Below are 27,103 nucleotides of genomic sequence, written 5' to 3'. Positions count from 1 at the left end.
GCCCTTAACCTAGCTCCGCAGTGCAGGCTGGATGCTTGTCTGACTCGGACTACGCGCTGAGACAGCAAATAATAGCAGCGTTGTTGGGAATGCGAGCGGCCGCAGTAACGTCTTCCACCCAGCAATGGTCGGCGTAGTTCCGCCTAGCGGACAGACGAAAGATCAATCCAGTCGGTTATTTGATCCCTCCAGCCAGGCTCAGCCAAGCAGCCGAGACAATAGAATAATGGAGTGACGGTCTTATTCGCGTTCATCAGCAGTTTTCTTTCTCACGATTATTTTGATTTTTGTGTGTCAATAATAACTCCAGTCACCAGTAAAAAGTTCACAGAAACGTGGTGTACTACCGTATTAATGACTTTTCATGATGATTTTTAATTATTTAAAAACATTATTGACATTATGAGCCTTCAGGCTAAACTTGGGGTCGCTGAGAACGAATCTGCAATCAGAATTTCTCTATCACGAAAAATAACGAAAAACCCAGCTGTTGATCTTCCGGCAACCGTTAACAGTCATCCTGCAATGCGGCCGAAACACTTCCAAGCCAGACACCCATCTCAAATGACAACAACGCCAAGCTGTGAGAAACCATCCTGCACTGCGGCGCTAGGTTTAGAGCTGTTATAATCAGTGCGGTCTGCGGTGGCCTATTCAGATAAGGTGTGCTATCACACTTTGATACTGTTGTGGGTTCGAATCCCGCCCACAAATATTGAATTTGTCATCATACTTCATACTCCACATAATAAATAATATTATCTACTAATTACAGAATCCACTAGTCACATAATATAGAATTATAAAATAGAATTATAATACCCTTTAAAATTAATGAAATATTAAAAAACAAGAAGGGTTTTTAATTAATATTTTAATTAATTAATTAAATTTTAATTAAATTTTATAAATACAAGAAAGTAGCCCTGAATTCATACATTTTAACTAATTTTGTTTGAAAACGAGCCAATTGGATATTGAGTGGCAAGTTGTGGATAGCAGCGCAATAAGATTGACCGTGTTTGGGTGGGGTGGGGTGAGGTGGACTAGTGACGTCAGAGCTTGATTGGTTGGTTGGTCCAGGTGAGCCCCAACGGAGGTGGGGGAGAAAGTAGTTTTAACAACCCTAGCGCTAGTAGCTCTGGCAAAGGCTGGCGTAGTTTGGACGAGGCCGCCCCCACACCCCCCTCCCAGCCCTCCCGTTCCCTGTTCCGGACCCAGCGATCGTCGTCCGTTCCCGCGCCGGAAACCGAAACGGAACCGAACCGGGAACCCAACCAACCAGAGCCGGCCACCGACTCAGCCATTCCGACCAAAGTAAGGACGAATCATTCCACTTGTCTTTTGCCAGTCTCTGCTAGGCGCATGCTCAGTATTGTCTTGTGAAATTGAATCACACACCGACGGTCTTTGCAGTTTTATCTACTTCTTGCATAGTTTTAGCAGTTGAATAATAGTAATATCGAATGACCTGGCTGACTCAGGTTTGGTGTTAGAGTTTTCAGGTTGCACCTGATCAATTTCGGGGCATCTGACATGACTAAAGGACTGTTATTACTGAATTTTAGCAGTTGAAGAGGATCTAACAGAATGCTGCCGTTTCATAATACTCATAAAGACGGATGATTTCTTACCAATAATTAATCCAGTTAACATAAAATTATAAAGGTAGATTCCCACATATCAGTATCAGTAAGTGACCCGTACAATCAAAATGAGTTTTATACTCGGTGAGTGGGAATAGTCCCATTAAAACTTGATATGTTGTGGGAATCAGCCTTAAAGCTAGATTCCCATTTATCAGTATCATTGAAAGTGACCGGTGCTGTGAAAATATGATTTCCATGAGCTCCAATGGGATTGTTCCCTCTCAGCCAGGCTGATCGAGTCCCATTAGAACTTATGTGAATAATAGCATATTCTCACTGTAACGGACATGTTCACTGTTGATGATATGTGACAATCCGCTTTGATACAGGAAAATTTCTAACCAAAATCGTTCATACCAACATATCAGTTGTTCCTGTATTATTGAAAGTTCTCATTAAAAAGAATTAATCTTGAACAAGAGGCTTGACATACTCAGAATAATATGCTGATTGTTTAGTCTTACCACAGAGTAACACAGAGTTAACTATAAAGGAGAGAGGATTTTTGTTTTCTGTGATTTCACCTACTAAATATCTATTCTCTCTTACCCGTAATCCAAATCTTCCACAATCGATAAATTATTTTTAGTATTAACGAGTATAGGTTAAAGTTGAACCCCCAATTTTCATTAGCTTTCGAAGATTTCATCTATTCTATTATATTTTTCATGAATAAAGACCGTTAGCATTCCGGTTTTATCATTTTACAAATAATAATCAACAATGTTTTAGATAGAGTCTATGTATTTTTTTTTTGTATCCACCAGATTTTTTCACATGAAATAGTCTTATTCAAGTAATTCGGAAATGATCATATTATGACATAGTCTTATCCAAGTAATTCGGAAATGATCATAATATGATCATTTGATAATTCATAATATGATCATTTCCGAATTACTTGGATCAGACTATTTTATATGAAAAAATCTGGTGAATACAAATAAAAAATACATCTATCAAATTCTATCTAAAACATTGTTAATTATTATCTGTAAAATGATAGAACCGGAATGCTAACGGTCTTTATTCATGAAAAATATAATAGAATAGATGAAATATTTCATATTATGAAATAGACCATGAAATGATCTGTATTGTTTCTATTAATGCTAAATTATTACAAAATCACAATCTCATTAAATATAGTGGATAGTGGATTGAAATTCTCAACGATTGACAAAAGTGAGTATAAGTATTTTCCATTTCAATCAATGCACTTTGCATGTTGATTCTAATGCTGATGTGTATTCTTAACCGCCATATATTTCACATTTATTTTTTAATTCATTAACATGTTCGAACTTGGCATTTTCAACTATTGCATGATTCTTGTTTATCAATCTATATAGTAGTTTAATAAAATTCATTCAGCCTGTATGATTTATGACAGAAAATTATGTGATGTATTATAAATATTATTATCATATTAATAGATGTATTATAATCTTGCATTATTTTCATCATGATTACGATCCATGCATTTTTTCCATTTGTTAAACTTTTTATTAAAAAATGGTATCTTCCTTCAATTGGTTGAAGTAATCAGGCTGCTGTGATGACATGTAAATACAATTTAATAAATCAGAAGAATCTCTCATGCTGTGCTTACACATCCTATACTACAGATTATTCATACAGAATACATTACTCATGTCTGTTGCGTATGGAGTTGCATTACTATCCGTGTTGGCAGACAGTAGAAACGAGTCTTCAAGTAAACAAAACTTGACCATTTCCATGAGGAACTCAAGCTTGAAAATGGAGAAGGTTAGTAATTTTTCTTTAACCCCAAAAAAGACGAAGACAACCGTCAGCATCATGGTAGTTTGGATTCCAGGGAGAGGTAAGTGATTCATTGAACATAGAATTTCCCATTCTTATTCTCAAATATTTACACAAATACTTCTCAATATTCTTGCATCGTTTGTGGCTCTTAAAAAGCTATAATTGGAATAGAATATGATTATTGCTTGAAAACAGAACACTTGAAATAGTAAATGTGTGCGATACTGAACACCTGTAGCCTTCAGATTTCATGTTTCATGTCAATTTCATGCCTTCATGAAGGTCTTATTTCGATTCATGATCACTGTGATTGTTCGTGTTGTGGAAATAATATCTTGGTCACGGCATGTAGAATTGGAATCACCCTCTATGTAGGCCTACTGTTGAGCTTGATTTCTTTGTAGTTATTGTTATGTGTATTGATGGATAATATATAGCATGGTTCATTAAATCAGTTGATTGAGTGCTATGTTATGACTTGCATCGTGTTTATTGAAATATTTGCTTATTTTTCATCAGTCAAAATTAATAAGAATACTATTTAATATAGCATGTGAAACAATTTAGTTTTCAAACACTTATTCATCTTCATGCAAGCGATCAATTACTGGAACATTCTCCATCGCAAATAAATTTGATTTTCACTGTAGTGCAGAATTGGAATTTGGGATTGAAATAATGATTACTGAATTACAAATAATGGAGATGGAATGATGTTTGGTGTTTCTTATTATTGAGTAACAGTGGATTAAAATTAAAAAATGTAGATTTGCTTCAACTCAATCTTTTATTGATGCAAAATTGAATGACAGTGTAACTCAATTACACAATTCCTCCCTAAAAGCGTTTCAACTTTGACTTGTATTAACATTTTCTTGTTGATATTTGAGTACCGTACCTAATCCATAACTTGAATAACATGCCCTTACACCAAACTGATAATCTCTGGATAGCAGCGCTCATTTTATACGAAGCCATAGCGGCCAGCCAGTCTAAAGATGGAAATCAATGAGAAATCATATTTATACAATTGCTAAAAAAATAATGAATAATTATTATTAAACGAAAATCCAAATTGAATGCTATAAAATGAGCGCTGCTTTCCAGAGATTGTCAATTTGATGTAAGGGCAAGCATACCTGACTGGCAATTAGGAGATACCGGGTTCGATTTCCAGACTGCCAAATAATTTTTGGATAGTTGCTCTTAACGAATTTCCTTCTAGCTGTTAACCCTATCGTCAATATTTGCAGTAGCAGAAGTCTTCGGGGTGATTTACAGCATTTAATTTGGATTTTCGTTTAATAATAATTATTCTCATAATCTCTTTTGCTAAAATAACTGTCGGTTACTTTTTACAATTATGTTCTTCTCACGTGGATAAAGTATTTGATGAGGTAAGGCAATTAAATGTGCAATGTTCAATCAGGAATCATATCCACTAGTAATCAGTTTAATATGCATTTCATGGTAAAATGCCTTTTTGCAGCTTGTAATACAATCAGCTATAGCTGATAATGGCAATTGCAAGATGTTCAGAGTTTTTGGCCATGAATTGCACTATATTATGACTTGTATATTTGTAAAATAAAAATGACTATAATACTAACCAATTTGATGCCATGATACGCTCGTTATGTATGTTCTTTCTTATCCGATTCTTGAATATCTCCTACTATGTCTAGTTCTATTTCAGATTGAAACTGAATGAATATTTGGATACATCGAATTGTACCATCATATAGATAACATGTACTTGTTCGATACCATCGAACATTGTACATTTTAGTATCAGAGAATAGTCATACCTCTGAATATTTGCTCCTCTCATAAATTTCATTCGTTTTCAAAGATATTAATCTCCTGCATTTATTCAGGCGCTATTTATTTTCTCTTTTTTGTTTAGTCAGTATAATTCAATAAACCATCATGTTTGTATCAAAATAGAAAATTGTTGTGTCGGTTAATTAAAGCTGGATTTGCACATATCATTATCTGTTATTTTATTTATTCATATCCTTTTGGATATCATTATCAGTGTACGTGTATGATACCTACAGTGAATTATTATTCCTATGAGTTCTAATGGAAGTATTCACACTCAGCCTGGTCGAGCGAGTCCCATTCGAACATAACTGAATGATATCATAGTACCGAAAATTTTCTCTTTATATATGTGGTAGTCTTTATTGATTTATACAATAAGTACATCATCAAAATGATAGGTAATAATAATCTGCCGTTATTCAAAAGATAGTTTTATCCATATGAATAATTTCATCCATAATATTGATGGTAACAACATGATTCATGTCCCAAATAATTAATTAAGGTAACATGTAATTTTAAAGGTGGATTTCCACTAATCAGTATCAGTGATCGTACCGGTAAAGCGGAAATAAAATTCCCAAGATTTTTAATAAAAATATTCCCACTCAGCCTGACCGAGCAAGTATGAATAGTCACATTAGAACGTATTTGAATAATAAATATTCTTACTGTAACGGAGTATTGAGTAGGTTTGTGATTTTGTATTCAAATTTTTCAAATAAGTGCAATATTTCTCAAGATTTTAATTTATTGTGTCACATTCTGTAATTTATTTAGAGTATTACGTCAACCTTCAAAATTCAAATTTTCAAATAATTATTTCTGGACCAAAAATCAAGTGACGAAGCAGTGTATGATTACATACCCTCAACTTTTGGTCAACATTAGCATTCTATCAAAATTTTTAGATAGAAATAGTACAGGCTCAGCCTAGTTTTTCCTCCAATGTCATAATAAATTATATATTGTATAATATGCATTATGATTATAGTGATTTATACAATAAATGAAATGATATTGATATGTGCGAATTCGCCTTAAGATTGATACTTGAAGACCTTTCTGTTCTCAGACATCATTTCTGTTATTATCAACTATGAGTGAAACAGCAACAAATAACGTAAAAATGGGAATTTTGGTGAAATTTATAGATGTTTTTCTTTTCTTTCATTTGAAGCAGGACAGGAACGCCCGTGTCTCGGTTTCGAACGAGAACAATGTGATGTTGGACCCGGAAGTACTAACTGACTTTCAAACGCAAGCACTTTTATTGACCGTACTTGCCACCCTTGTCAAGTACACTTCAGATGAAGCCGAAACCAGAGTGCTATATCAGTACTTGGCCGAAGCGTCCATCGTATTTCCAAGAGTCTTTCCTATCATGTGAGTACCGATCTCTCATTTTCATTGTCCACTTATCAATTGAAATGCATATCCAAGAAAACGGTATTCAAATAAAGAAACAATAATAAATACTCTTAAAAAATAATAAGTAATGAATACGGTTTTCGCGGGATTCAAATGCATTTGAGCTACAGTACTATAGTGAAGCTCACGTTATAATGGCAGTGGAGAAAGATAGTAGAACAGCATTGCCGATCTTTTATCTTTAACGTGGTTCGGATAGACACGTTAGGTCGTCGGTCCCGGCTGCCTAGATAGCAGTCGTTAGGTCATTTCAGTGGCCTTGAAATTAATCAGTTGCGACCTGAAAACTCTGGTACCAGACCTGAGCCAGCCAGGTCACTCGATATTATTATTATTATTATTATCTTGGCACTGTCTTCTATAGAGGATAGCTAATAGCGACTTAACTGATGTAATATTTGCTCTTCATTCTCGTTACAAAAAATCAATTATATTTCATCCATCAAGAAAATACAATTTTTAATGATAATGATATATTTTTAATTTCCTTGCCCTATTACCATAGGTAAGGAAAGTTTATTGCTTTCCGAAAAAAATTAAGGTACCCCAATTTCTAAATTTCTATACGTTTCAAGGTCCCCTGAGTCCAAAAAAGTGGTTTTTGGGTATTGGTCCTTCCCCTATAAGGATCCGACACGAACAATTTCGAACAAATCCAATTCAAGATGGCGGCTAAAATAGCAAAAATGATGTCAAAAACAGGGTTTTTCGCGATTTTCTCGAAAACGGCTCCAACGATTTCGATCAAATTTATACCTAAAATAGTCATTGATAAGCTCTATCAACTGCCACAAGTCGCATATCTGTAAAAAATTCCAGGAGCTCCGCCCCATCAATGCAAAGTGTGATTCTAGATTCCCAATTATCAGGCTTCAGATACAATGTAAACAAAAAATTTCAAGTGGAAAAGATTGAGCATAAACATTTCTACAATTAATGTTCAGTGACATTTTCACCTAAGATTGGAAATAAGTTCGAAATTCGAAAAAATGTGTTTATTCAATAATGCGAACTGTTGGCAACTGTTGATTCTATTTAAATCATTCACTATGAAGAGATAGCAGACTTCGTGTGTCTCCAGCGTTATTGTCCTGTCACCAGCTGGCAGATCTTTGGATAGTAGACTTGAGATGCGCGTGTACACTAGCGTCAGGTAATAAATTTTCATAACGGCAAGGAAAGTTGTGTGAGTGCGCCACACCAGATTTTTATAACTGTGATTGAATATTTAGTTGATTAATCATAATTCTACATTGTTAAAAAACGGTCTGAATGTTGCTGAACTAGAAAAAGAAAGCGCTTTGTCGAATGATAAACAAGGATAGCAACACCGATATTAATCAATTACTACCATTATAACGTAGACCTTACTATTAAAAATTGATTTCAATTTTATTCACAAATGATGGAAAATTACACTCCAAAGAAATTTATAATGATTTTTTGTCAGGATCAATAAAAGATATATAAAAATAAATATTTTATTTAATATAACTTATATATATATATATATATATTATATATATATATATATATATATTATATATATATATATAATTATATATTATATTAAATATATTTAAATGCCGGAATATATAATACTAAATAAACAATATTCGATTTTATTAATGACTTCAAGTGATCGTAATAAACTTTCAGGTTTTTATCATAAACTCAAGTAACCATCATGAAGGAAAAGGGCTCTGTTTGGCTGCAAGCAACCAATAAATGGGATGTTAGTATAGGGAAAAACTCCTGGATCTTGTAAAGGACGCAGGTATTGGTTTGCCTAACTAACGTACTTGGGAAGACAATAAGCTCCGGTTGACGTGTGGTTACAGAATAGATATAGAATGTAAACTATCAATCAAACGCTTATCCAACCAATGCTTTTTACATGGCACAAATACTAGACACGTCACGTGACGTTAGAAAGTTCCAATCATTGTCTTTTGATTGGCTCGCGGCAGTGAACGAGATCAATTGATCCGGATCAGTAAAGTGATCCGAACCTCCCATCAATACTATAGTGAGGTCCACGTTATAATGACAGTATTTGATCAACTTTGGTTTTGCTATCCTTGTCTATCATTCGACAGAGCCGGTGGTACTATCCTTTTCTAGGTCCACAACGGTGCCAATTATGTTTTTAACAGTGTAGAAATATGATTAATTAATGCAGAGAATCGGCATCGCTATTCTTCTATCTTTATCCACTTATAACGTGGACCTCACTATATTACAATGCGGAACTTTCTAACAAGATGGCGGATTTTTGTGCCAGGGTACTAGCCGAGTTTCTATACTGTATGTATACTGTGGTGTGGGGCTCTTTGAACCTTTGGATCCTTGAAGCCGCCCCTTCAAAAATAACAATTACCATCATACTTCAAGTGATTACTGTTATAAATCTCTTTTCTTAGTGTAATATAGAGAAAAGATAGCATAAGAAGATACTCCATGGTACATGGAGCGTTTATGTTGCAAATTTCACTGTCAACTCAAGTCGATAGTCCTAGTAGTTCTTTTTGGTGAAGCTATGTGACGCTGGTAGTCTCTCATACTTCACTCTTATCCAGCCGAATCAGTAATAATTTTGACAGTAGACGGCTTGAAATTTCGACAAAGAATCGGCTTGAAATTTGTAACATAAGCTATTATGTGTTATTATTTCTTTCAAACATCTTCTTGTGTTATTTTCGTTTGTTGGTAATACGTTTGTGTATGTGTTGCTTGCAGACATAGCTTGCTGGACGCAAAGCTGCAGGCAGTTATGCAGGTGAGCCAGCCAGGTAACTCGATATTATTATTATTATCTTGGCACTGTCTTCTAACTAGAGGTAGCTAATAGCGACTTAACTGATGTAATATTGCTCTTCATTCTCGTTACAAAAAAAAATCAATTAAATTTTATCCATCAAGAAAATACAATTTTTAATGATAATGATATATTTTTATAACTGTGATTGAATATTTAGTTGATTAATCATAATTCTACATTGTTAAAAAACGGTCTGAATGTTGCGGAACTAGAAAAAGAAAGCGCTTTGTCGAATGATAAACAAGGATAGCAACACCGATATTAATCAATTACTACCATTATAACGTAGACCTTACTATTAAAAATTGATTTCAATTTTATTCACAAATGATGGAAAATTACACTGCAAAGAAATTTGTAATAATTTTTTGTCAGTATCAATAATGAATCATCAGTATTAATAAAAAAATATATAAAAATAAATATTTATTTAATGTAACTTAAATATATATATCGTATTAAATATATTTGAATGCCGGAATATATAATACTAATAATAAACAACATTCGATTTTATTAATGACTTACTTCAAGTGATCGTAATAAACTTTCAGGTTTTTATCATAAACTTAAGTAACCATCATGAAGGAAAAGGGCTCTGTTTGGCTGCAAGCAACCAATAAATGGGATGTTAGTATAGGGAAAAACTCCTGGATCTTGTAAAGGACACAGGTATTAATTGGTTTGCTTAACTAACGTAATTGGGAACACAATAAGCTCCGGTTGACGTGTGGTTACAGAATAGATACAGAATGGAAACTATCAATCAAACGCTTATCCAACCAATGCTTTTTACATGGCACAAATACTAGACACGTCACATGACGTTAGAAAGTTCCAATCATTGTCTTTTGATTGGCTCGCGGCAGTGAACGAGATCAATTGATCCGGATCAGTAAAGTGATCCGAACCTCCCATCAATACTATAGTGAGGTCCACGTTATAATGACAGTATTTGATCAACTTTGGTTTTGCTATCCTTGTCTATCATTCGACAGAGCCGGTGGTACTATCCTTTTCTAGGTCCACAACGGTGCCAATTATGTTTTAACAGTGTAGAAATATGATTAATTAATGCAGAGAATCGGCATCGCTATTCTTCTATCTTTATCCACTTATAACGTGGACCTCACTATATTACAATGCGGAACTTTCTAACAAGATGGCGGATTTTTGTGCCAGGGTACTAGCCGAGTTTCTATACTGTATGTATACTGTGGTGTGGGGCTCTTTGAACCTTTGGATCCTTGAAACCGCCCCTTCAAAAATAACAATAACCATCATACTTCAAGTGATTATTGTTATAAATCTCTTTTCTTAGTGTAATATAGAGAAAAGATAGCATAAGAAGATACTCCATGGTACATGGAGCGTTTATGTTGCAAATTTCAGTCAACTCAAGTTCTTTTTGGTGAACTATGTGACGCTGGTAGTCTCTCATACTACACTGTTATCCAGCCGAATCAGTAATAATTTTGACAGTAGACGGCTTGAAATTTCAACAAAGAATCGGCTTGAAATTTGTAACATAAACTATTATGTGTTATTATTTTTTTCAAACATCTTCTTGTGTTATTTTCGTTTGTTGGTAATACGTTTGTGTATGTGTTGCTTGCAGACATAGCTTGCTGGACGCAAAGCTGCAGGCAGTTATGCAGGTGTGTCAGGACCAGGTGATATTGAGCAGTGTGCAGTGCATCGTTCAGAACATGATTGCCTTTGAGGACTACAGTCAGCAGCAGCTGCATTACCTGCAGTCATGTGGATTCGGCGGCCTCTGGAGGTTTGCTGGACCCTTTCCAAAGGTAACTGCATTCAATTTTCACTCAATTTATATGATTTTCTTCTATACAGTCATTGACAACGTCAATAATTGTGTAGCCTAGTCAGAATTCCCCACCCTGTTGATTATGCAGAATGTCCCACAAAAGGTGGCAGGAATTAGGTGCCTATAGTCAGTTCCACGTTATAATGACAGTATTTGATAAACTTTTGATGTTGCTATGCTTGTCTTTCGTTCGACAAAGCAGGTCGTACTATCCTTTTCTAGCTCCACAACGAAGTCAAATATGTTTTTAACAATGTAGAAATATAATTAATTAAGGCAGATAATAGGCAAAGCTGTTCTTCCATCTCTATTCACTGCCATTATAACGTGGACCTCACCATAAATGCCAAATCATGGTCTATAGAAACCAGGTCAAGACACCCGTGTTCCCTAAGGAGCGGCCATTTTGTGGGGTTTTATAGCGGCACATTTCAAAATCCAATCTGATTCAATGTGCTCGTATTCTGGTTCAGACAAAGACCTTAAAGATGTATAGACTCACATGCAGCGCTAGTGTTGTACTCGGAATTGAAATCGGCCATTGAGGGGACAACCTATAAGATTATTACATGCCTTTGTAATCTATAGTATTACAAATATATAGATATAATATCTCGTGCTAAAATACCCCAATGGCGGCCTTCAATTTCAAGTAAGAGCTATCATTGGGAAGGCATAGGCATTGTGGGTCTATATCTCTTTAAGGTCTTTGGGTTCAGATAATATGTAAAATCAGATTTTCAATTTTTTAATAATGGTTTAAGAATTTATTATTATTAAAAATTGTTCTTATTCTTGTAACATGTTATGTTTCATAAGGCATTGGGACAAGAGGCTAACCTCAAAACCAGTTCCTAATCAATTAAATCCAAAAATCAACAATTCAGTTCCTAGTTGGAATCTATATACTATTATTCTGTTGGAAGAATCTATTTTACAATTCAAAGCTAAGCAATATTTCTTGTAAAAAGTTACAAATAACACATTATTACAGTATACATACAGTATGGAAACTCGGCCAGTACCCTGGCACAAAAATTCTTGTATCGCCCCCAAAACAGGTATGTTCCGCATTGTAATAGTATTGATGGGAGTGATCCGGATCAGTAAAGTGATCCGGATCAATTGATCTCGTTTACTGCCGCGAACCAATCAAAAGACCAGGATTGGAACTTTCTAACATGATGGCGGAGTCACGTGACGTTTCTAGTATTTGTGCCATGTAAAAATCATTGGTTGGATAGGCATATGATTGATAGTTTCCATTCTGTATCTATTCTGTGACATCATGTTTAATCTATATTGATAACAGCTAATAAATTTGAAAATTGGTGAACTAGAATATCCGCAAAATTGCGATTTTGCAATACATCACGGGATTGTGTCATGACCTGTATTATTATAGACATTGCCAAATCGTCTCGCCGTTTCATCATAGATTCAACCAGCTGGCACAGTTTGGTTTGGATGTGAATCTCATGTATAAGAGTACTGTATATCCAGGTGCCTCACATACCTGTTGAAACGTTATAGATTATACAGAGTGTCCCATGAAAGTTGTAACACAGACCATAGAATCTACATGAAAATTGCAACAAAAAATGTCCAGTAAATTTTCTTATATCGACCTTAGTTTTCGAAATATATAGATTTTTCGATATTTTTGTAAAACGTCAATAACTAGAAAACTATCAGTCAAAATCTAATTCTAAGGATATGACTGGAAAGAGGATTGAACTTCCAAAAAAAATATTTTGTTCGTTCCTTTGTTGAACTTTTCATGAGCGCTCAAAGTGGAAAAAAGTACATTTGTCGAGTTCAAAGTCAGTTCGAGCGCTTATAAATAGTTCAAAAATGTCAAACAAAGAAACGAGTTATATAAATCTTTTTGGAAATTTCTTCATCATTTCCTTATCTTTAGAATAAGATTTTGATTTATAGATTTTTTAGCTATTAAAGTTTTTCAGTGGCATTCAATCATGGTTAAAATTTAACAACTGGGCCATATAAATTTAATCAGATGCTCTTTATTTGTACTGATGCAAATATAATAATAATAATATCGAGTGACCTGGCTGGCTCAGGTCTGGTGTCAGAGTTTTCAGGTCGCAACTGATCAATTTCAGGGCCTCTGACATGACTTGACTGATGCAAATTATTCTGCAACATTGATACTAAGTATATAAAAAGCCTGGTTCCAACAATTTGTTTTAACTCTTACAATTTTTCTATTTTGTTTTTACAAGCTACTAAAGTCTGTGAGATATTACTTTTAACACGGCTCTTTCTCGAAGACGGAGAGGTCCGATGATCTATCCTCCACTAATCACTCCCACTACCTAGCAGCATTCTAACGCGTCGTGCCAACACTCCCCTCCAGCTGTTGCCTGGCAATTTTTCACTGGCAGCAGATATATTGGTTTGAGTGATTACGGAGATGTGTTCATCACAAGAACGTAAAGCGAAATGACACGGCGCATCAAAATGTGCGCAGGATGACCGTCTCTGTCTATGCTACAAAATGTGGAAGGAAAAATGGGTTTTTCCTCTTCATGTTAAAAGTAATATCTCACATACTTTAGTTTTATACATCTAGTTTGTGACAGCTTATTCCTTCTGTGTGTCTTAAGAGTGTCAATTACAAACCATTCAATGTGACCTGATGTCAACCTAGCCTTATCATTTTCACCGTCGTGATGATTATGAATAAAGTCAATTACAAACTTTTTTAAAGTAACCTGAAGTCAACACAGCTTAAAAGTTTTACCACCAGTTGCACGTACGTCGGTTAACGTTTAATCACAATCAAATGTTATACTTTAATCGAGATTAGCGCTAACCTATGCATTTTGGTTGCACAAAACACAAATTTCAAGCGATAACGCCGATTGAACTAACCGGCGTAAACATTTTTTAATTCTGATTAGTTGGCACCATTTCAACGGCGATTAGCTGAAATGAAGAAATTTTGGTTGCACAAAGGTAAAAATCGAAAAATAACGCTGGTTAAACTAATCTACGTAACAAATTTTAACAGCCCATTCACGGGGAATTAAATCCAACTAACGCCGATTAGGTAGGTACCCACTGAAAGCTGTCTTTCAATTAGTTTTTGTTGAAAATACCTACAGAATTCAAAGTATGAGCTAAATATATGAGTGAATTTCATCAGTTAATAAAATAGAGAAGTGTATTTAGCTGATATTAGCATTCAAAATTAGATTCTGATTTTTGAGGTTAGTTTTCGATATGGTTCGTCTGCAGATAGCATGACACTGGTGACAGACATAACATTTTTATGGACCATGCGTAATGAATAGTCACCGCTTCAATAACATAACCTCACTTTTGTGCCATTTTTTCAGAATAATTTTAATAACATCTGTCGGTTAAATTACTGTGTTGCCGGATTGTGAAACCGTTAAAGTCTTGGTTAGTTAACCGGAAAACTTAATCGGGATTAAAAACTAACCGATCTTTGTGGAACAGAAATGAATCCGTAAAACTAACGCTGATTTTTTATTTGGCGTTAATGTCCATATTTAACAGACGTACGTGCAACTGGCCCTTATTCTTTTTATTTTCATCGTCGTGATGATTGTAAATAATTATTTTTATTTTCATTTTCGTGATGATTGTGAATAATTATTTTGCAGAGCAATTGCACGGCTGAAAATGCAGAGCTGTTTGTAAATTGTCTGGAAGCGATGGTTGAGACGTGTCTGCCGGTCGAGGAGGGTGAAATCGAAATGCCACAGTATCCCTCCATGCTGAGTGTCTCCTCCAATATGAACCTGTCATCTTCGCTCTCCAGTCTGACTCTTGCATCACCCACTGATAAAGGTTAGTAGCGAAATGCTGCAACATCAATCACTTTCATGAAGCAGAATCTGCAATATTCATGCTAGAGAATGACAGTTTTTTTTATATACAATTTAACATGCTATCATTGAACGGAATTGACAAATCTTATTTTTAAATTACTGTGATCATTTTTCATAAGGAAGATATAATTCATAAATAAGAAAATAACTTCTTCATATTAGAAGTTATAAGTTCTATAGTAGAAAGTAACTTCTAAATGACACTTCTAGGATCAAAACTAGTATCAAACTTTTCTGCTTAACTACTAGATTATATATAATACTTTATACTAGATTTTTACTAAATCTACTACTATAGTTTCGCAGGATGTTTTTGAAGGTTTTTCTTGAATCACATGATTACGAGTACTTTGAAAATTTATTGCTGGGAAAAACAAGTTTTTCGAATTTAGCCTATCACATTTAGGACCGGCTTGTATGACACTTATTAAATCTAATGAACCATTAGATCAATTGACGACCTAAAAAGTAAACCTAAAAGTGTTCTAAAGGTGTAATGACCCAAATGATTCAATAACTTTCCCAGAAACCAGGCCTTTATTTAAATATTTATTATTATTTGAGTGAATATCAAATAGTGACAGTATAGTCGAATGGTTTATAGACGCTGGTTTTGTAATCCAGAGGTCTCAGGTACAAATTCCGATATTTTTATCGGGTCACTCCTGTGTTTCGGGTGACACTTGAAGCCATCGGTCTCGGCTGCCTAAAAATTGTCGTTCAGTCAAATCAGAGATTCTGAAATTGATCAGGTGTGACCTGAAAACTCAGTAAGCAAGGTCACTTCATATTTATTCGATTTATTGTTTTTTTAGAACGGGTTATTGAAATGTTTTATGAGCCTTTTAAAATTCTTATAAAATGAAGGGGATTACCACATATCAATAACAGTGTTTGTGTCTGCTGCAGTAAATATATTAATACCATAATTTTTAATGGGACGGTTCATACTCAGTTGGTCGGGCTGAGTGGAAATGGTTGCATTAGAACTCATAGGAATAATACTGTATTGGAAACGTAGTTAATCTAATTGAATCATGCATTGGTATCATTCTTTGTCTTATATCTAGATTATCTTTATCGACTTAAGGACACAGCCTACAGCCTCAAGTCGGTTGAATCAGGCATTGGAAAAGGATCTTCTTTGTCTTATATCTAGATTATCTTTATCTTTATCGACTCAAGGACATGACCTTAAGTCGGTTGAATCAGGCATTGGTAAAGGATCTTTGTCTGATATCTAGATTATCTTTATCGACTTGAGGACATGGCCTTAAGACGGTTGAATCAGGCATAGGTAAAGGATCTTCTTTGTCTGATATCTAGATCATCTTTATCGACTTGAGGTCATGGCCTTAAGTCAGTTGAATCAGGCATTGGTCAAGGATCTTCTTTGTCTGATATCTAGATTATCTTTATCGACTTGAGGACATGGCCTTAAGACGGTTGAATCAGGCATAGGTAAAGGATCTTCTTTGTCTGATATCTTGATTATCTTTATCTTTATCGACTCAAGGTCACAGCCTTAAGTCGGTTGAATCAGGCATTGGTAAAGGATCTTCTTTGTCTGATATCTAGATTATCTTTATCGACTTGAGGTCATGGTCTTAAGTCAGTTGAATCAGGCATTGGTCAAGGATCTTCTTTGTCTTATATCTAGATCATCTTTATTCGATAATCTAGTCTTGAAAAGTTTGTAAAAATGCACTTTTTTGTAATATGTTGGACAGAGCCAATGATGGATGGGGACGCCGCAAGTGGAACTGTGTCACTGGGCCGAGCGTCTTTTAGCAAATCAAGATCGACGATTAAAAAGACTTCGACAGAATGAGATTCGTTACGCCTGCTTCAGGCAGGATCAACATTTAGTCTAAATTGGCTGTAGAATAGTTCAGATATATGTAAGTACCGTAACAATATTTTTTCTATTTAATTTACTCCTGACAAAAATTGCTCAGTTGAATTTTCACTCAACTCTTAACTAGTGCAATAATTATATCAAACATATAATGTACGTTATGTATTTTCCTCGTACGTTATATAAGTTTAGTAACAATATTTCTATAATATCATTCATAATATTATCAGATTGTATTTTTTTGTAATAATTTCTACTTGTCTGTCCAATATAGAATTTTTCACAATCACTGCAATTGATTTTGTATACTCCTGTTTTTTGAACATATTATCTTGATCATTTATTTTTGAGAACCTTTGTAGCATATTAAATGCATTGTTCCTAGATCTAAAACTTAATTAAAATCAATAATTGCAGCGATTGTAAAAAATTCTATATTGGACAGACACTTAGAAATTTTCAGACAAGATTTAATGAACATTATTATACGGGCACTAAAATCCAATAATTATACAACACAAAAATCAGCATTTGCTGAACACCTTCTAAATTCAAACCATGAATAAAAAAGCATTGAACATAATATGTCAATATTAGAATTTGGACATGATAGTAAAAAATTTAATGTGAAGGAGGAATTCCAAATTTATTTACATTTTAATCTTAATAAAAATAATATACTAAACATCATCCATATGGAGAATCATAACCCAATTTTCGAAAAAAAATAAAACTAAAAAATCTGGTGTGGCGCACTCACACAACTTTCCTTGCCGTTATGAAAATTGATCAACTGACGCTAGTGTTCTCGCGCATCTCTACTATTCTAAGATCTGAGCCAGCTGGTGACAGGACAATAGCGCTGCAGACACACGAAGTCTGCTATCTCTCCATAGTGAATGATTTAATAGAATCAACAGTTGCCAACAGTTTATAATTGAATAATCTTATTTTCTCGAATTTCGAGCTTATTTTCAATTTTAGGTGAAAATGCTACTGCACATTAATTGTAGAGATTTTTATGCTCGATCTTTTCCACTTGAAATTTTTTGTTTACATTGTTTCTGAAGCCTGATAATTGGGAATCTAAAATCAATCTTTGCATACATGGGGCGGTGCTCCTGAAATTTTTACAGATATGGGACTCGTGGCAGTTGATAGAGCTTATCAATGAATTTTTTAGGTATGAATTTGATCAAAATCGTTGGAGCCGTTTTCGAGAAAATCTCGAAAAACCCTGTTTTTGACAACATTTTTGCAATTTTAGCCGCCATCTTGAATTGCATTTGATCGAAATTGTTCGTGTCGGATCCTTATAGTGTAAGGACCTTAAGTTCCAAATTTCAAGTCATTCCGTTGATTGGGAGATGAGATATCGTGTACACAGACGCACATACACTCATACACACACACACACACCACACACACACACACACACCACACACACACACACACACACACACACACACACACACACACACACACACACACACCACACACACACACACACACACACACACACACATACACACATACAGACCAATACCCAAAAACCACTTTTTTTGACTCAGGTGACCTTGAAACGTATAGAAATTTAGAAATCGGGGTACGTTAATTTTTTTCGGAAAGCAATACTTTCCTTACCTATGGTAATAGGGCAAGGAAAGTAAAAATCTCAAATTAACCAGTTGATAGATAGGGGCAGCTGCTAAATAATTTACTTGAAGATGTTTTTAAAAATAACAGAACTATTACTATTTTAATTACATTTATTGGAAATCGATTTTTACTTTCCTTGCCCTATTACCATAGGTAAGGAAAGTATTGCTTTCCGAAAAAAATTAAGGTACCCCAATTTCCAAGTTTCAATACGTTTCAAGGTCCCCTGAGTCCAAAAAAGTGGTTTTTGGGTATTGGTCTGTATGTGTGTGTATGTGTGTGTGTGTGTGTGTGTGTGTGTGTGTGTGTGTGTATATATGAGTGTATGTGCGTCTGTGTACACGATATCTCATCTCCCAATTAACGGAATGACTTGAAATTTGGAACCTAAGGTCCTTACAATTTGAGGATCCGACACGAACAATTTCGATCAAATGCGATTAAAGATGGCGGCTGAAATGGCGAAAATGTTGTCAAAAACAGGGGTTTTCACGATTTTATCGAAAACGGCTCCAACGATTCTGATCAAATTTATACCTGGAATAGTCATTGATAAGCTATATCAACTGCAACAAGTCCCATATCTGTAAAAATTCCAGGAGCTCCGCCCCATCTATGCAAAGTTCGATTTTAGATTCTCAATTATCAGGCTTCAGATACAATTTAAGCAAAAAACTTTCGAGTGGAAAAGATTGAGCATGAAAATCTCTACAATTAATGTTCAGTAACATTTTCACCTAAAATTAAACATAAGCTCGAAATTCGAGAAAATGTGATTATCCAATTGCAAACTGTTGATTCTATTAAATGATTCACTATGAAGAGATAGCAGACCTCGTGTGTCTCCAGCGTTATATTCCTGTCACCAGCTGGCGCAAATCTTTGAATAGTAGGCTTGAGATACGCGGGAACACTAGCGTCACGTGATCAATTTTCATAACGGCAAGGAAGTTGTGTGAGTGCGCCACACCAGATTTTTATAACCTGGCAATGGTGTGATCACCAAAACTAGTAGTTACGTTACAATTTGTTTTCTTTCTTTATTATTTTATTAATTTTTAAGGGTACTATAATTCTATCTTATAAATAAAAGAAAGTAGCCCTGAATTCATATATTAAAAAAAATTCTATTATACAGTATTATATTACTTGTATTGCAGTATCTGATGTGAATTAAATCACTAATATCGGGGCACCGAGCTTCGCTCGTAATTTTTATTTATTGATAAACAGAACACAATTCTCTAAAATGATCGTGTTTTTATATTTCACAGCTGGCTATACGTCATCTTATGAATTTCGGGGATGCGATATTTTGGTTTTTTACATACTCACTTTTTTACTATCCACATTTGTTTGAGCCAAGGATGAATTATCCTTTTAATGTCGTTCAGCGAGTTTTCTCACGGATGATACCTAGAGCAATCGAATCTTTATATCATAAACCTACTATGTTCCAAATTTCGTGAAAATCGTTAGAACCGTTTTCGAGATCCGTTAAACATAAATAACCAGATATAAAAATAACCAGACACATAAATACAGAAATTGCTCGCTTAATATAATAGGATAATTCTCAACTCACCTTGTCTACAACAACTACCTAAATGAAAATAATTCTTTCAAAATCATTGTCTTATAGAACAGATTTTCTCTTTACAGTCTACGCATCACAATTAATAAAAAATAATATAAGATGAAAGTCTCATCAGTTGAACTCTCACCAATTAATAGAATTTTCAATTGATTTTTTTCAGATTTCTATTACCACGGAAGAAAACCATTTGGTGATCTCACACTATTAAGTACAGTATGTAAATTAGTAATTTTATAATAATGACTTGAAAATATCAAGAGCCTAGCTATATGATAAGAGCCTAGCCCTAGTTATGAACTCTAACAATGAATTTACACGATAGATATTTGCAAATGAGAATTGCTATTCTATTCTATGTGAGGAAATCGCAGGGACCAAAATCTCAGTTGCTTTTTCATATCAAATCCATTTTCTATTCCAATTCTTATTTTCTATGTTTTCTTATTGGAAAACTCTGTTCTCAATCCCTAAAGTCAAATTTTTATTTATCTTAATCCAACTATATTCGACACTGCACAAAGAAAGGCGAACAAAATCGAAAGCTCCTAATAACCTTCGAAAATATTGAAATATGTTATTTCATTTTCATCCATTGTATAAGCTTAATATGGTAATAACATATTATACAATAATGTTCAAGTAATTTTGAATTATTTAAATTTTTACATAGTGTTTTCATAGAAATTGCATGGATTTCTTGAAGTTTGACGTGAATTTCTATCTAGCCCCAATATAGATAGAATTACAAGAATGCGTTGTTGATTCAAGATACGCAGTTTTAATGGTATTATTAAAATTCTAAACGGATGTTTAGTTTTTCTTGACTTGATTTGAAAATAAATGACAATTTCGTATCTACTCAGTTGTGAGTAAATGGACAAAGTATTGCTATATAATTATATTTCGAATCTTTTATTATGACTTTTTGAACTGAGAATAAATCCAGCGTTCTCCAAAATATTTATTAATAAGTTCTCTTCAGTTTTTACTTTAGATTGTGAGTGCTTTCTTTGGTTCTCCATTTTATTTTCTTCACTCATAAATTTTTCAAAATCCAAAAAATGAAAGCAATTTCTGAAAAGATAATGAACCAGATCGGTAAAATTAAAACTGGACTATAGTCCAGTTTACAATCCACAGTGCTAGAAACTGCTCTATTGCAAAGAATGTCACTTCTATCAAAGCATCCTTAGCGCTGTTTTGAACGGAAATCGATAGAAATCCATCCACAACAAACCGCATGGCACAAAATATTACAGCAAAAGATTGGGCAACAATTGATTTCAAAGCACAGAACATGTGCACCATGCACTATTTCTCAAATGGATTTGAGAATTAGAAAGATATTAGTCAAGCAATCAATTGTGGAATCGAAAAATCCGTATTTTTGTGGTGAGATTGTGTACTCTTTTTGCTTGCCACAACATTATATGAGATTTATTAATCAACAAGTCAACATGTTGGTCCAACAACCAAGCTGTTGCTTGCCGCACATTAGAGTCCACTTGCCAACATGGCCTCCTTGGTGGGCGAATCGCTGAGTGTCTGCTGTAGACTTTGCAGCAACTATTTTACTACTATAGTGAGGTCCACGTTATAATGGCAGTATTTGATTAATATTGGTGTTCTTGTCTATCATTCGTCAAAGCATATAGCGCTATCCTTTTCTACCTCTACAACATTTCCAGATCGTTTTTGTAGAAATATGATCAATTAACAAAATATTCAATCTCAATTATGAAAATTTGTTGTTTAATCAATGAAAAATATTTTTTCCTGACGAATAAAAATATAATTATTATTTTGAACAAGAATTAACAGTTAGTATTACATCAGATATACCGGTATCAGCTATCCTCTATTGGAAGGCAGTGACAAGGCAGAGAATCGGCAACGCTGTCCTCCTATCTTTCTCCACTGCCATTATAAAGTGAAACACACTACTACAGTGGTGGTTGTCGTCCAAGAGGCTTTAATGTTTCTTATTAAATATTCAATCAACTCTCGATGTTATGTAATTCCTTCTACCACTTTTCTTATTGGAAATTCAGGTTGTGATCGTTTAGTATTCCTAAATTTATTTCATTGTTATTAAATATTGACAATTAGATAATTTATTTTTGTGAATAAGGGAAGGCTCTAAAACATAACTTTGCAATAGTTATTTTACTTAATAAAATGTGCAGGGTCACAAGAACTAGTCTATTTAATAGTTGGCTCAGAAAATTACAACACCAATTTGAATTAGTCTGTACGATAGTACATTATATTCAAGGAATTGTAGAATTTTGTAATGTTCATTCCCTTAAAAGTATTTTAGGACTATTTCAGTTTTGAGAAGTAGGTAATGAAGAAAAGATTCTATTTCAGCGTCAACTAGAATACGTCATATTTTTATTCATTCGATTTTTGACGTTATAATCGCATCTAACTTATTATTCTTAATTAGATGATAATTAATGTACATAGTAAACTTTAAATGTGTGGTTGAAACTTTTTTCAAAGTTTCTTAATTTAAACTTGTCGATCTATCTAATCAATTTTCAGTATCTTTCCAAGTTCAATTTAAATTTTGAATGTCAAAAATGTACAGTAGATAAGTAAGGTCATTTTTCCTGAATAATTGATTGGAACATTATTTAATATTTATAAAAATATGATCATATATCAACAAATAAATTTAATATAAGTTTCATGATAGAGAAGAGTCTAGTGTGTTAAATGGCTGTGAATACGTATGGAGGAATTTGTTATTATATTTGAGATTTTTTTTCAAGATGAATTTACTTATAAATGTTGAAGTTAACAATCTTGTATTACATTACTATTATTCATTAAGGTTTTGGTTTTATGAACGTTTTGGTAATTGCTTTAAATTGATTTCTATGTTATTCAGGTAGGCCTAACTTCATATTTACTTACTCCTCTTACTTCATATTTTCAAAAAATGAAACATAATATAGAATGATTTTTGGAATATATAAAATCTAGTACCAGAAAAATATACATCTTTTACAAGTAACATCTTTATAAAATTAGGTTATTAGACTCAATGACCAGTTAAAAAACTCGTTTTTGAATGCATTCAAAGTTCATATTGAAATCTCATTCAATTTATTTTGAAAATAATGTAAGTTTTATTTATAAATAAATTAGTAGGCCTAATAATTGAATTTAGCTTGATTGTTTTCTATTTTGTTACATTTCAAAATCTCTATGCTGATTAATTTGGTAGAGTGAGAAATTGTTTGAATGTGATCTTATGAAATGGATATCTATCCCGGTGAACTGAATACTGTAGCCTAATAGCGTGTAAACGTTTTTCAATATTATTACTGAATGTTTATTTATTACTAGTACTACAGCTACTTTCAATATTGTGTATTATAATGTGTAAGTTAATTGTGTAGGATCAAAATAACTAATGGACTTTATAAGAAGTTGTCCCAGAAATATCAGTTGCCAAAATAAAGATGATGGAAGATAGCATATTATTGTTCACAACGTTTTACTGGTGACACTGTATATTTATCAGTCTTTATCAATCTTTCATTCTTATTTACAAAGTTTACGAGCCTAATCGTGTTATCTCTCGTTATGATATAACTGTTTACATGTTAGTTTACTGCACAATGTATCTTCATTAATATTCCTCATTTGGCCTTGTATAGGTTTATCATGAAAATTCGTATGCATTGATGAACTACTTCAATAACGATATTTTCATGTTAAATATTGTTAAAATCATAATTTCTTGAGTTTGAAGTTTTTACATTTGATCCCCAAAAGTTGCATTGTTCATTGTTGCTTACAAATGTAATAAAATGATGTACAGTATGTACTTTTATTGTAGCATTTGGCATTCATATAACTAAAGGAGTTTTCTTTAGAAATTCAAAACCTTGAATCATTGAAATCTACTCGTTTTTCCAAGTGAGTTAATATTGTTTCCAATTCCAGTTATCATTTAACGGTACAAGGTAATGGGACTAGAAAATCAAATTAAAAAATCATTTCGAAAAAAATCGATTTAAGAAGTAACATTAAAAAGAAACTCCTAAACAAGTCTCGCTTTTATGTTAAAACACACTCATCAATTTATAAAGTGATCTTTTCATAGTGAAAAGCGTTCAGAACAAACTGTCCCAAGATTGATTTTCAAATGATTTCTACTTTCTTCTGTAATAATAGGAATAAATTTTTACAAGGTTTTGTTGAGACTTAAATTGAGATATAGTCTCATTATAGGCTACTTCATTGTAAAATACAGTTCCTGCCCACTAATTTCATTCTTATTGAGTACTGATTCGACTATTTACAGGCTGCAATCGAAATATTTCTCTTGAGTATTTGGCCAAAATACTCTCTTTGTTTAATCTTGCATTGAAATGAATTTATTACAAATATAAATAATATAAAATAATAATCTATGTCTATTAGATGTTTAATAATGGTTATATTACTCTGTAAGTATGGGCGATATCTATATGCATTTAAAATTTTAACTATGTAATTAATAATTTGATAATATTTCTGTATATCTGTTGATAAAATCCAAAAGATCTAGTCATTATTTTGCAAAATACATCTTTGTTGTTAGTTTTTATTGATCTTATCATTTCCTAACCCATAATCTTATTGACTGCTTATAAAGTATCTCGTAAAATGCGATTCAGAAAGTGAGTCACTCTGTGTGTGGCCGGGCTCTAGTACAACCCTGTATTTTCTACTCTGGAACTCTATATTTTCTGTACTCTGAAGGCTGAATCAAATTATAGTTGAAGATCCGTCTACAAGTCTAAACATTTTCATAACAAGCGAAGAATAGCACAGCATGTATAATAAAAGAGTGAGCGCATCTCAGAGTCAGCTATGTACTTCAAGGTTTGGTCGAGCAGATAACAGGTTCATTCATTCAAATTCCAAATTTTATACAAATTTGGTACAGAAATTCAGCTAGGGTCTAGAAATGTTGTCTTGAGAGTACTCCAGAATTACGCCAGAGATAAGCGGTTTTACTACGGTTTCCTAGCATTCCCTAGCGTTTTCTCATATTTTTCAAGAACTAATGGAGAGAAAATGTTGAAATTTGGTACAGATGTTCAGCTAGGAAATTTTATCTTGAGAGGACTTTGAAACAACGCCGAAAATAGCCCGATATAGGCGATTTTACAGAGTTTTTTCTGCTTTTTCAAGAACTAATTGAGAGAAAATGTTTGAATTTGGTAACTAGGTTCATTTAAGCTGTACAATGTTGTATAAAAGGTGCTATTGTTGAAGGAATTTAATTTACGCCAAAGATAAGCCCAAAATCATCGTTTTCTCAGCTTTACGAAGAACAAATAAACAGAAAATGTTCGAATTTGTTACATATTTTCAGCTAGGTTCTAGAAATTTTATGTTAGAAGGGCTTCAAGTTTTTTCCGAAGATAAGACCAACATTTTCACCGTTTTCCTGCGTGGTCTCAGACAACTGGTGATTGAATCGATCCTAAAAAATGGTATTTGAATCTGCTGTTCTGAACTCTGGATGATTCAGCGGGGGGTCCTGGGCGGAGCCCCCTAGCTAGACGGATAAGCAGGCGTGCGAAGCGAGCCTACCGGCTAGGCCAATATATAGACATTGAAAAATATATTAAACAACAATGATACAAACAGAAAAACAACAAGTTATTTTTACTTGATGGTAAGGGATGAGACTGATGTTGAGGTATTTCTCCATCATAAAAATAGAAATACCCTAGTATTGTCAATAACACTTTTTCTCCCTGCACACGAACAAATCATCCACGCAGGGATTATATCCATTATGTTGTTACACTATTATTTTGTGAAAATGGATGTTTATAAATAGAAAACGATTGAATTCTACAATTTCAGTAGGCCTACCCAGATTTTGAAAATATTTATATAGTGGTATTGACAATATTGGTGTATTTTCTTCATATAATTTCCATACTTCTCCCCATCCATCACTCCGATGCTCCATTATTTTTTTTTCCTTGAAAGGCGGTTGTTTGGCTGGAATAGATTTCGACAACTTGCACGCTCCTTGGATTCGAAATGGAAATTATGCGATTATTAACGCGGCCTGTGGAAATGGCAAGGCAAGGTCAGGCAGCGAGCGCTGAATGTCGTTTGTCAGTATTCCACAGTCACTGTCAGTTTCGTATGGCTACAGTACCGTTGGTTGCAAGGAGCCGTCTACTTGCACTGTGCAGGTGTATGCCTACTGTGTAAGCTTACTGTGTTTGTGTTGTGGTGAAGGGACCGGTCACTGATCAATTTTCCGGGCCTAACAGGAAAATGCTCGACCTACTCACTCTGAAAGGGATATCGAAACAGGTGGAAACATTTTTTTACTTATGTACGTGATCAAATATAGTAATTTATTTTTATTTATGTTAATTATATTAAATATTGGTTAGATTCATTTTATTAGACCACGTTCTTTATCAAAAATAATAGGTGGGTATATCGATAATCTTACTTTGAAGAATTTAATTGAATGCAAATGATAGAGTACCTTACAGTAGGCTACATGTAAATAGTGTACGGGTTATTAAAAAGTTTTTATTTTGTTTAGCAGATATACAAAAAAAAAACATAAGTATAATAATTATGCAATAATAATCAAATATCGGGGCACCGAGCTTCGTTCGTCATTTTTATTTATTGATAAACAGAACACAATTATTTAAATGATCGTGTTAATATTTTACAGCTGGCTATATGTCAGCTTATGAATTTCGGGGATGAGA

At 33.7% G+C, this 27,103-nt stretch overlaps 1 protein-coding gene across 1 annotated transcript in view; it reads left to right on the top strand.

Moving 5' to 3' along the window:
* The window catches only part of LOC111044527 (neurofibromin), a 145,257-nt gene extending 121,160 nt beyond the window's left edge, over nucleotides 1-24,097 (top strand). The window contains exons 48-53 of the mRNA XM_039427074.1: nucleotides 1,084-1,317; nucleotides 6,445-6,650; nucleotides 11,135-11,321; nucleotides 15,001-15,187; nucleotides 16,959-17,129; nucleotides 20,503-24,097. Of these exons, the coding sequence (XP_039283008.1) occupies nucleotides 1,084-1,317; nucleotides 6,445-6,650; nucleotides 11,135-11,321; nucleotides 15,001-15,187; nucleotides 16,959-17,059 (915 nt within the window). The 3' untranslated portion in view covers nucleotides 17,060-17,129; nucleotides 20,503-24,097. The remainder of the gene's footprint in view (nucleotides 1-1,083; nucleotides 1,318-6,444; nucleotides 6,651-11,134; nucleotides 11,322-15,000; nucleotides 15,188-16,958; nucleotides 17,130-20,502) is intronic.
* Nucleotides 24,098-27,103: the final 3,006 nt, after the last annotated feature.

Source organism: Nilaparvata lugens, chromosome 4, assembly GCF_014356525.2.
Source record: "Nilaparvata lugens isolate BPH chromosome 4, ASM1435652v1, whole genome shotgun sequence".
NCBI classification, from domain to species: Eukaryota; Metazoa; Arthropoda; class Insecta; order Hemiptera; family Delphacidae; genus Nilaparvata; species Nilaparvata lugens.
Note: the sequence above shows the minus strand (reverse complement) of the source record. Positions and strands in the feature narration are given on the sequence as shown.